The following is a 12,049-nucleotide window of genomic DNA, read 5'->3' on the forward strand; positions in this document are numbered from 1 at the left end:
ACCTTCCTGACTCACTCAGGAGGACAGCTGAGTTTCCATAAGCAGCCTTTCCAGGCAGACTCCAAAAACATTTTTCCCAGGGTCCCAAAGCCACTTCATGGCAAGCCCTGTAGACAGTCAGCTTGTTAACCAGCATCTGCTCCACCTGAGAGGACTCTGGACTACCCTGAGAGCATTCCAGGAGGGCACAAAGGCTCCATGAGAGTGGCTTGAGGTGCAGTGGATTATTCCGACTCATGGTTCTGAAGGGTTTATTAATATTTACATGGATCAAAAACCAGTACAACCAGGAATATTTTTCTTCCAAAGAAATTCCCTTTGGTGTAAAATGATGTAAGGGTGTAAGTTGTATCACCAAGGATGATACTGCTTGATTCAATTAGAACCAAGACAGAGGTGGCAGAGGACAACCATGTGGCCACTTCGCCTGGTCTCAGAGGGTCAGGGCAGTACATTGGGAGGGTCTGGTTCTCCAATTAATATTGTTCGTGTACCCTGAGACTGGGCTTCCTGGTCAGACTCACAAAAGACTGAGGCTTAAACCAAATGCTGGTTTACTTGTTTATAGTTAAAATCACTGGAATACTCATATCCCCACTCCAGGCACCTCTTCCTCTATTAGTGTTCCTGGGAAGCTAGATTGCTAACCAGAAAGTTCTTGGTGTCCAAGAAAGTCTTGGTATCAGAGGAAGGGAAACAGAGTCTGAAGAGAGATTTTTCTTTTTTTTTTTTTTGTGAGGAGATCAGCCCTGTGCTAACATCTGCCAATCCTCCTCTTTTTGCTGAGGAAGACTGGCCCTGGGCTAACATCTGTGCCCATCTTCCTCCACTTTATATGGGACGCCACCACAGCATGGCTTGCCAAGCAGTGTGTCGGTGAGCGCCTGGGATCCGAACTGGCGAACCCCGGGCCGCCGCAGTGGAGTGTGCGCACTTAACTGCTTGCGCAACTGGGCGGGCCCTGAAGAGAGATTTTCTACTCACGCCCCGGTGTCACACACCAGGCCCTCCTCTAGTGTCAGGAATGCTTGTGCCACAAGTCCAACACTCCTTGTGTCTGAGCAGTACTGGAAGGGCAGCCAGGCTCCTGCTGACTCTTCTTTCTCTTGGCTCCATTCAGACTAGGCCTCTCTGTAAACACATTCCTTTTCAGATCCATAAATCACACGTAATTACCTTTCCAGAGCTTGTTTAAGGTAACTTCTTATTTCTACAGAAACCTGATTTCGTCTCCATTTTCCCAGTTTAATTCTCAAAATTCAGCCTTATTCTCCTCTTCCAAGTTCTTGGGAAACACTTCATGACAGGAGGCTCTATGTGGACTACACTGATGTATCTGATTGCTAAAGCATTGATATATAATAATTTTAGTTAAAAATCCTCTCAATTATATTTATGCTAAGTGTTGCTTAACATATATTACTCATCTAATCATCCCAACCATCTCATGAGGTAGTTGCAATCATTATTTCTATTTTGCAGATATGGAAACTGAGGCTTAGAAAGGTTAAATAATTAACTCAAGATATTATTGCTGTTAAGGTGTTAGGAGCAATTTTCAACCCAGGCAGTTTAATTCCAGAGCCCGGGCTTAATTACTCTGCTAATTATGCAAGTAATACATACTCACTGTAACAAATAAGAAAAATACATAAAAGTATAAAGAAGAAAAAAATTACCCTTCGTTCTTTGTCCAAAGATGATCACTCAATATTAGTGTGTTTCCTTACTGCTCTTTTCAGGACATTTTAAATAATTATGATGGTACTTTATATATAATTTTGTATCTCATTTTTAAATTTATAATGGAAACATTTCCTCATGTTATTAAAAACTCCTTATAAATATCATCTCAAATGGCTGCAATATTTCTTCCTAAGGAAGAGGAAAAATATTTAGATATTAGGTCATTTCCATTTTTTCTCTATTGTAAATAATTCTGCAATTAACATCTTCATGTCTTTCCATTCATGTTTTTCCATTTTCAACATATTTCCTTAGGATAACACGGCACTTATTGCCAGCTGTCCCCAGTGTCTACTTTCTCCTTCTTTCTCATTGTAATAGCACTTGTGCTTTTTAGCTGGACGTGGGTTACCCAGAAAAAATACTATGCTTCCTAGTCTTCTTTTCCCCTTTCTTCTGACTGCAGTGTACGTGTGTAGTGAGCCATACTGGACTAGAGACGTGAAAGAAAACACCCAACGATAGTGGAGCACAAAGCAGAAGTAGCCTGGACCCCAACAACTTTCCAGAGCGCAGCTGTCATACTAGCTTGGATTATATGTGAGAGAAAAATAGATTTCTATTTGTTTAAGCCAATGTTATTTTGGGTCTCTTTGTATAGTTAGTGAAATTAGATGCCCAATTAATACATACAGATTTTTAGAATTAGATTTACAGGGTCAAATGATAGGAATACCTTTAAACCTCACGATGCATACAATAGGGACAAATTACTTTACAAAAGAATATATTCATTTACCCACCTACCAGTAAAATAAAAGCATTTGTTTCACTAACCCCCCTCTATCATTCGGTAGTAATAATTAAGAACAGTATTGACTAATAAAATGGGTTTCATTTGAGTAGGTTTCCACTGACTATGAGCACATCATCCACAGCAGGACACAGTGGGCTTTGACTTACTCCCTGGAACTTTTCTCCCCACTCTGGCTGGCTCAGTGCCTCGTTCCTTCCGGTACAGCCTCTCCGCAGGCTGCAGGGGAGAAAGAAGCAAGGCCATCACTTCACTCCTGCCAGGCCGTCTCTTTAACTCCTAGGCCAGTTGTCTCAGACAATTAAACCCCTGACCTCAGAACTCTCAATTTGATGAGCCCTTTGGGGGGAAAATTATCTAAGCATGTAGTCCTCTAACCTACTATCCAACCCATCGTATCTTCTCCATCCTCATTGTGCCTAACCTGCATTCTCTGTGGATCTTGTTACTCTCCAGGAGTCTCTCGTTGTGGCTTCTACTCTATTCTGTAATCAGTATTAGTAGGTCCAGAACCTTTCTTTGGAAGCATCTCTGACCTCAGTGACTGAAAAAGAATTCTGCTGGAGTCAACACGAGCAATGCTGCTTTCTCGTAATGGGATTAATGTTGTGGAGGTACATTTTAGAGTCCTGAGCTTCTTTCTGATGAAGGAACTCCCACACGGCTAGAAGTGGTCCTAGCTTCAAAATCAGGAGAGCCTCTTTTTCTTAATAAAAGTAAAACCTGTAGGCATGAGCTGCAGCAATTGTTCCCTCAATTAGAGACTGGATACTAGTGAACCCAGTTTTCTAACTTCTCAGTCAGGCATTCTGGGTACCTGTGAGAAAAGCCTCTTGCTTTTAAAAAGATATTTTAAAAAGATAATCTTGCTTATCTAGACTTCTTCGGTGCACCGTGAGAAGACCCTACCAAGTTCTCTTCAGTAATGACATCTCATGAAGGATAGATACACTAAAGGCTATAAAAACCAGAGACATACTTATTTTTAAGTAATGGACCCCAAAAAGCAGTACCGTCTGGGAATGTTAAAAACACAAAACCTAGTGAACAATTCATTCTGGAAATCATATTCAAAATTCCCAAGGAAAATATATATAGTCGCCCCTTGGTAACCGTGGGGCATTGGTTCCAGGACCCCGCTCCTCCCCGAGGATACCAAAATCTGCACGTGCTCAAGTCCCTTAGTTGGCCCTCAGCATATGTGGGTTCCACATCCGTGGATTCAACCAACTGCGGATCATAAACATAGTACTAAATACATAATATTAAAGAGTAAACAGTGGTAATCTCTGGGTGATAAGAATGTGGCGCTTTTATTTTCTAATTTTTTTCTTAACTGTATTCTCTAACTTTCTAAAATGCACATATTCTGCTTTTGTAATAATAAACAGTTATTTTTAATTTAAAAAAAGATGTGATCTTCAGAGAAAAAGCAGATGTTTGGCTATAGAAAGAATTTCAATACATACAGATTATGATTATGATTATGATTGATATGTTAAAGGCTGAAGTGAAGAAACTTGTCAAAACATTATGGCAGAAGGATTTTTCATTTTTGATGTTAAAATCTGTCTCATGAACATATAATGCATATATAGTCAAGCATCTCTTATTTAAAAAAAATCAAGTTAGGCACATAATTCAGTCTTATACTTTCAATCTTGATCTATCATAGACTTTGTATCTCATCTGTTTACTTTTAGCAAGATCGAGCTTTCAAGCTTCTTTCTTGATCTACTTGTTTAGTTTTGGTGGTTAGGTCTAGGGAAGATTTTGTGTCCTCTCCCATATCAGGGATAACCCTCTCTCTCCAGTTATCCATAGAGTTAATACCACAAGCTTCATTTCTAGTCATTGGAAACTCTGTTTATCGCTTTGTAATACTGAGAACAGAGTTTAAAGGAAAGGGCCATGAGATCCTCTTGTTCTTGATGAAAGGGCCAAAACCCCGAATCAGGAGAATCTGAGCCCCAAATGAGACATCCCTGAAATAAGAATACCATTAAATACAAGCACAAAGAAGAGGGGAAAGATGACTACTTGAACAGCACATGACTTGAGGATTAACATGCTTTTGATTTAGCCCTCCATGTACCAAGCTGTTAGCTCTTCTTCAACATATATGCTTTGAACTGGTCTAGCCTGTAGGGAAGTTTGTCCTTATCCTTCTTCTACCTGTCCTTTCAGCACCTTTTTCCTTCCTCCAGGGACCCCCTCCAAGTCACTCTTTTGTGACTCATTCCCACAGGGCCTAGCTCTTAGCTAGCTGTCCACAGATGTCACTTGCAGCAGATACTGTTAGTTACCTATCTGACATCTGTTCTACTTCCTTCATTTTCTTTTCCAACAGAGCCCTGATTTTATGCAGGTGGATGGTCAGGGGAGGCTGAGTCCTTCCTCCAGTGTCAGGGGGTGAATAACGATGGGCCAAAACCAATCATGATAGGTAGTCTTTTTACTCTTAATAATGACTGTTTTAGGATGGGTACATAACACAATGCATGTCTGCATGTATTATGTGGATTCCATTGTCACATTCACCAATGTACTAAGGATGGCAGAGGAGAAATATGGAAGCATTGGGACTTGAATGGTGTCATTGAGCCACTGAATTAACTAACCTGTAACTGCCCCACCTTTGAACAACATTTTGTTAGGTTTTCTGTTACTTGCAGCTGAAACTATCCTATCTGATATTCCACCAAATCCCACTACTTATTTTGTCAACTCTGAGAATATTGTTTCAATAACCATGCAACCATTCCTTGAGTAACCTTTTAGGTACAGCCACATGCATGGCACTAGAATAAGAATATATAGACTTACTCAGAATTTTCTATTTAGGTATCTATCATCCTTGTTTTTTCAAACAAACACCTCTGTAAACTGACAAATTCTTTGAAACTATCCTCTGAGGAGAGGCATTCTGAGCTCTTTGCAGCTGAGGAAAGCAAAGTTGTATATTGCCCAAAATGACCCAAGCAGTTAGTGGCAGAGCTTGGGAAGGAGCTCAATTTTCTAATTCCAAATCCCTACACCACGGTACCCAGCGTCAGTAAAGTGGAAAATACGTGACAATGGGTTATGTCGAATGTGAGGTATTAGGAGGCATACAACGTCCAGCGAAGCAAACCGACGGCTCTACTCCCGCTTGAGGTCCGCTGTGGCTCTGAGCCTGATCTGGCTCGATTGGAATGCAGCCGCGAGGCATAGTGCCCCTAGAATACACTCGGTCGGAGGCCATTAACCCGGCCTACGTGCATCTGAACTTTGTCCACGCAGAAGACACCTCTTTACATGCCACGGACCCACAAGTCCGCTCAAGACACAGCGTACGCACGCCTGGACCATTCACCTCACCCCGGCCGGACCCAAGTTTCAGGCCCACATGGCACCGCCGGCCGAATCCACATTTCGGTACTGCTACTCTTTTCGGTTCCAGAGTCTCTCCGACTTTTCTGCTTTTCTTCTTCCCTGAAACATTACGCGCCGGGGTCACCCGAATGCTCCACTGCATAGCGCCAGAGGACACGGAGCTCACCAGGGAGACCCAGGCAGCGGAACCGGAAATACTTGCTTGGAGAAATTGAGGGAAAACTTCATCTCCCAGTATGCCCGGTGAGCCATCAGTCTTCCGTTAAGGGAATTCTATTTGTCAACACACGAGAGGGACCGCCCCCACCGGGATCAAGCTGGCCAATCACAGGGCAGGGTTGCGTAAAGCATGGGGGCGCGCCGCTTCCGGTGGCTTTCCCGGCAGGTCCAGCTTAGGGGAACGTGGGAGCGTGGGAGACTCTCCGTGCCCGCGGTTCTCGGTGTCGAATCTCGGTCGGGCATCGCTTTCTGTTGCTTCTGCTCAGGTAGCAGGAGGCTTTCTAAGATCATTAGTCCCGGGGCGGTAAGTGGGACCCGGCCGGCCCGGGAGTCGGCCCTTGCGAAGCTGGGCCGGGCAGAAGAGCCATTGGCTCAGGTCTTAAAGGGGTTGGGGAATCGAGGAAGCCTGGGGGTGCGTGAAGGAGCTTTGCAGCTGAATTGGCCTTTTCAATGACTATTCTTTCCCCTGCCAGCTCTGTCCTGAAGTCCCTGTGACGACTTGAAGAAGGCACTCCCACCCACCGAGATGGCGTCCACCCTCCCAACAATGGGGGCCCAGGTGAGACCAGGTCCCTTTTCTCAGTCCAAGTTCCGATCGCTATTTTTCCACTTCTGCTTATCCTTCTCCTTTGGAAGAGGGTTAGGCATACCCGTCGTGATGCAATGGCTGATCCCCAAATAGCGCTTTCACCAAGCTCTCTTCTTTCCAAACGCATAGGAGAAATGGTTTATCAAATTCTTTTTTCAGGGGCCGGCCCTGTGGCTTAATGGTTAAGTGCGTGGGCTGCGCTACTGGTGGCCCAGGTTGGGATCCCCGGTCTGCACTGACGCACGACGCACTGCTTCTCCCGCCTCATGGCCGCGTCCCACGTACAGCAACTAGAAGGATGTGTGGCTATGATATATAACTATCTACTGGGGCTTTGGGGAAAAAATAAATAAAAATTAAAAAAAAAAATCTTTTTTTAGAACCGCCAACTGGGAGCAGGGCCCATTGGAGAAGGCTGTAACAGACTACCTCAAATTGTCTTTCTGGAATGCTGCTCAAATTTGCAGATTCCTAGGCTTCATTCCACACATGTTTAACAAACACAAAAACAAACAAACAAACAAACGCCCCAGGTGATTCTTAATCACACCAAAGTTCTGTTGATTTATAGGACTGGTAAACTTAGGGAAGAAGGAATAAGCCTGGATGTGATGCTACATTGAACTTAGCAATGATTGTCATGGGGAAGAAGGAGAGGGACTAGCAAGGGGAAGGATGTTGGGAGAACACTGGAACCCCTATCCCTTTCATGTTTTTTCCTAGGCTGCTCAGTCTTCTCCTTTCCCTTAGAGTATCGTTACTTAATGTTTTCCCTCCTCAAGAGTTGTTCCCTCATCTTTTCTAGTAGTCTCTTCTAGAACTTCTCACAGTTTGCTGTCTTGGTCCTTATACTACTGCCTCAAAAATGATGTCCATTTTTACTCCCTCCTTCCCAATCCTCACCACCATCTCTTAGAACCCATTTATACCCCATGCCCAGCACTTGGGAACCTTTTATACCAAGCCCTCTTCTCCCTTGCATCTGATGTTTCTGGCTTTTCTTGGCCTTCCTAGACTGAGTGAGGGGGTGGCCTTCGGGCCTCTTGTCCTGAGATGGACTCTCATGTTGTTTCAGGGACCAGTGCTGTTTGAGGATCTGGCTGTGTATTTTTCTCAAGAGGAGTGTGTGAGTCTGCACCCTGCCCAGAGGTCCCTCAGCAGAGACACCACACAGGAGAGTTTCGAGGATATGGCCTTGATAGGTAAGGCAGTTGTTTTTCTTGCATTTTGGAACTTTGGTCAGTTCTAGGATTAGGATTTCATGTCCCATCCATATGTTAGTATGGGCCGGCCCCGGGGTGATTTATGTGGATATGATAAGAAGTTGCCTGAGAGTTGCATGTGAGAATCATTTCAAAGGATGAGATGATTTTTAAAAGACAAAAATCCTGTTTAGTACAGCACTAGTTTTGCATGGGACATGGCAGTACCTGGTAATCTTCGCAAATATTTGTTATAGTCAATTCACAATTTTACTTACAAAAACCCCATTAGTACAGGTTACTATCGTGTGCTAAAGATTAGAAATTGATTAACTCTAAAGGGGGTGCTACACCTTTCTCACCTAAGGAGAGCTATATGCAGAAATGTTCCTATACCTGAGTAGATCTTATCCCTGACTAGGGTTGACTATTGGAAGTATCCCATAACTCATATTTAATATTTTCCACTTCTCTTCTCATCATGTTCATGTTTTCCTCTACCTTCTTGAACATATGAAGTATATTTATAACAGCTATTCTAACATTCTTTCTACTAGTTTTAGCATCTGCGTCATTTCAGGGTCTGTTTCTGTTGATTGATTTTGCTCTTAGTTATGGGTCATATTTTTCTGCCTCTTTATATGCCTAAATAATTTTTGATTGGATGTTGGACATTGTGAATTTTTTGTTGTTGGATGCTGATTTTTGTTGTATTTTAAAAAATTTTTTTGGACTTTGTTGTGGGATGCATTTAAGTTACTTGGGATCAATATGATCCTTTCAAGGCTTGCTTTTTGCTTTGTTAGGGTGTGTTCAGAGCAACCTTTAGTTTAGGGCTGATTTGGCCTGCTGCTAAGGCACTGTCTTTCTGAGGATACTGCCCAATACGTGTTAGGGAGTCTTTCCACTTTGGCTGGTGGGAACATGAACTATTGAACTATTATGTGAACTCTGGAGAGTGTTCTGTCTACTCCTTTTTGGTGGTTCTTTCCCTGGCCTGGGGTAGTTTCCTCACATGCACTTACAGATTAGTACTCAGCTAAAGTCTTAAGAGAACCCCATCTAGATGCCCAGAGCTCTCTACCTGGGCACCTGCCTCTTCTCTGGTATTTTGCTGTCAAATTCTAGCCACCTTGGCATCCCCGAACTTGTTCTCCTCAAATCAGCAAAACCACTGGGTACCGTTTGGATTCCACACACTGCACTGTAGCCCAGAAACCCTTTCAAGCAGTGAGCTGAGGCAAGCAAAAGGCTGCTTCTTTGGAAGGAAAGACCCTTTTGGTATTGATATATTGGCTTTATAAATTAAGAATTTTTGGAAAAATATTAAAAAGTAATGCTTTTTGGCAGGCCTGAGTTTTGTCAGCCATTCTAGCAGTGATACTGGTTATTATTTGCCTGTAGTATGGGTAGCAGCTCTACCTTGATCTTCCCTTGGTAAGAGGTAAAGAAATTTTGGAGAACTCTTCTGATGAAAATAAAACTATTTCTAAAAACCAGAGTGTTTCTCAGCTAGCAGGAAGATACTCACTTTCTCTTTTTCTTTCTTGATAAATGTGAATCCCAATCTCTATTCCAGTTGTGGTTGCTCTGCTGTTACTTGAGATCTTAAATGATGAAAAGCTCTTGAGACCTAAATAGACTAACTGGAAAACCCCACCTCTAGACATTGTCTACCAAGATGGCTGTTAGTTCCTCTATCCCATTGGACGCTGACTTAGTTATAGCTATTTTCTGCTTCCTCCCCTCGCAGGCTCACCTAGAACTAGATCCTTTGGGAAGCCAGCAGAGCCTGCTGGCTCCTGATATTGTGTATTATTAGTGTCCAGGTTATAGGATAAGCCGTCTACAGTTTCCTGGTCCTCAGTGTAACTACTTTAGCTTGTTCCTTCCCCACTACCACTTGAGGGCGTTGTCTATGTTTTGCTTTGTTTTGTTTTTATCAACAGGAGGGGAAGGCAAGACTGAGATTAATCAGCAGGTAAATCTAGAATCTATGGGACTTGAAGAGCTTGCCCTAGAAAAGTACTCCATTGCTGTACCCCTTGTCTGTTACCCAGAAGAATCCTCTGAGAATGGAGTTGGAAACCTTGAAAGGAAAATATCTGGTGGAACTTCTGCTTGCAAAAAAAGGTTCATAAGCCTTTTAGTTACCATTGAAAACCATACCCCATTAATAGAACTGTCTCAATGTTTAGGAACCAAAGCACTTTCTGAAATTCTTGAATTTCCCAGGGAAGAAGCCAAAAATTCATTCAAGTGTCCTGAATGTGACCAAAGCTTCAGTGATAATTCATACCTTGTTTTGCATCAGAAAACTCACTCAGGAGAGAAAAAGTATAAATGTAGTGACTGTGGGAAAATTTTCAATCATAGAGCCAACCTGAGGACACACAGGAGAATCCATACTGGTGAGAAGCCTTATCATTGTGCTGAGTGTGGCAGCAGCTTCCGCCAGCACTCACATCTGTCTCGGCACATGAATACCCACAAGAAGGAGAAACCGTACACATGTGGCATATGTGGGAGAGGTTTTATGTGGCTCCCAGGATTGGCACAGCATCAGAAAACCCACGCTGCCATAAAAGCTTATGAATGCACTAACTGTGGTAAATATTTTTGTCAGAAAGCAAATCTTGCTTTGCATGAGAAAATGCACACATCAGCCACCCAGTACCAATACACTCAGTGTGTGAAATGCTTCAGGCAGCCCTCACACCCTGCCCTTCCTGAGAAGGGGCACAAGGATGATTCTGAACACTGCAGTGATTGTGGGGAAAATTTGCTTTCATTCTCGAAATTCAAACCCTTAAAATGTCCTGAGTGTGCAATGACTTTTCTTCTTATCTCTGAGCTTATTTCCCATCAGAGTATTCATAGAGGGGAAAAGCCCCAGAAATGCAAAACATGTGCAAAAAGTTTTGTTTTGGGCTCAGAGCTTGCATGCCACCAGAAGAGCCACACAGGAGAGGAACCTTTTAAATGTACCATGTGTGGGAAAAATTTCAGGTTGAATACGCATCTCGTTACTCATCAGCGAACCCATATAAAAAACACCACGTAGATATAGCAAGTTTTCATTAATGCTTGTGGTTTTGGTATCTAAACTGAAAACTGGGCACCAGTTACCCTTTACATGCCAGGCATTGTGCTAAGCCCTTTACACACGTTCTGTGAAATATATCATTTCACTTTCATCACAACCTTGATTTAGGCATTATGATTTCTAAGTGAGGAAACATAATGAATGTCACAGGTAGTGAACGGAGCCAGGATTCTAACTCAGTAACTCAATTACTGTTCAGATTCCATTTGTATGAGCCAGAGAACAATATAGAACTTTTTTTTAAAATTCAGTTTTCATTAAAATGAAGGTTGTTGCTAGAGTTCTTTTAATTTTGTTTACATGGTTTCTCAGTAAGTTTTAGAAGGAGGAGAATTTATTTATTTTTTGCCAGTTCTACAGATACAGTATCTAGGAAAGTAATTACTTTTATTTCTGTTCTATACTTTTTTTTTTGCTGTAACTATCTAAATGTAATATTTGTATGAGACTATTATTGTTTTACACATGAATTTCTGGAGGGGTTTAGGAGCTTTTTTTTTCCCCATGTGAAAAGTTCCCAAACAGGTGTACTAGTTGGTGTCATGATGATGGTTAGTATCTGGGGAGTTCCCATTCTCAGATCTGATGCCACTGGCCTTTGTGATTCATTTGCAGGGAGTTTTGGCAATCTGACTATAGCCCTTTCTGGTGCCTGGACTTGATCGAGGGAAAGACAGTTGCTCCTCTCTAAGAGGATTTACCTTTAAGTCTCTACCGAAGCATGTTACCTGCCTTGCTTTGAATAATAGTAATTATTGTTTAGTGAGCATGTTAGATGCTTTTGGTATATTACCTAATTTAATCTTCAGAATAAATCTGAGGCAGAGAAAGGACTATTCTCATTTCATAAATGAGGAAAGTGAAGCCCATAGAGGGTAAAGTTAGTGCCTTGCACAAGACACAACAATAGCAATGTGCTGGAGCTGGCATTTAACCTTGAGTCTCTCTGATGCCAAAGGCCGTGCATTCTGATACACTGTGTTATATGTTGCCATTTACACCACATGTTAGTACCACAAGCAGCTGGGGAGGCTGAGATGGGTGAGGATGGTCATCAT

The 12,049-nt window shown here is 42.5% G+C and overlaps 1 protein-coding gene across 2 annotated transcripts; it reads left to right on the top strand.

The window, feature by feature from the left end:
• Positions 1-6,249: 6,249 nt before the first annotated feature.
• ZNF597 (zinc finger protein 597) lies at positions 6,250-11,258 on the top strand. 2 transcript variants are annotated; one of them, XM_058570196.1, is made up of 4 exons: positions 6,250-6,398; positions 6,568-6,653; positions 7,759-7,885; positions 9,835-11,258. In XM_058570196.1, exons 2-4 carry the CDS (start codon positions 6,621-6,623, stop codon positions 10,947-10,949), a joined length of 1,275 nt encoding a protein of 424 aa, XP_058426179.1. In that variant the 5' UTR covers positions 6,250-6,398; positions 6,568-6,620; the 3' UTR covers positions 10,950-11,258. The 2 variants fall into 2 exon arrangements, with proteins under 2 accessions (XP_058426179.1, XP_058426178.1); XM_058570195.1 differs by having other exon boundaries at positions 6,250-6,360.
• Positions 11,259-12,049: the final 791 nt, after the last annotated feature.

Source organism: Diceros bicornis, chromosome 26 (genome assembly GCF_020826845.1).
Source record: "Diceros bicornis minor isolate mBicDic1 chromosome 26, mDicBic1.mat.cur, whole genome shotgun sequence".
NCBI classification, from domain to species: Eukaryota; Metazoa; Chordata; class Mammalia; order Perissodactyla; family Rhinocerotidae; genus Diceros; species Diceros bicornis.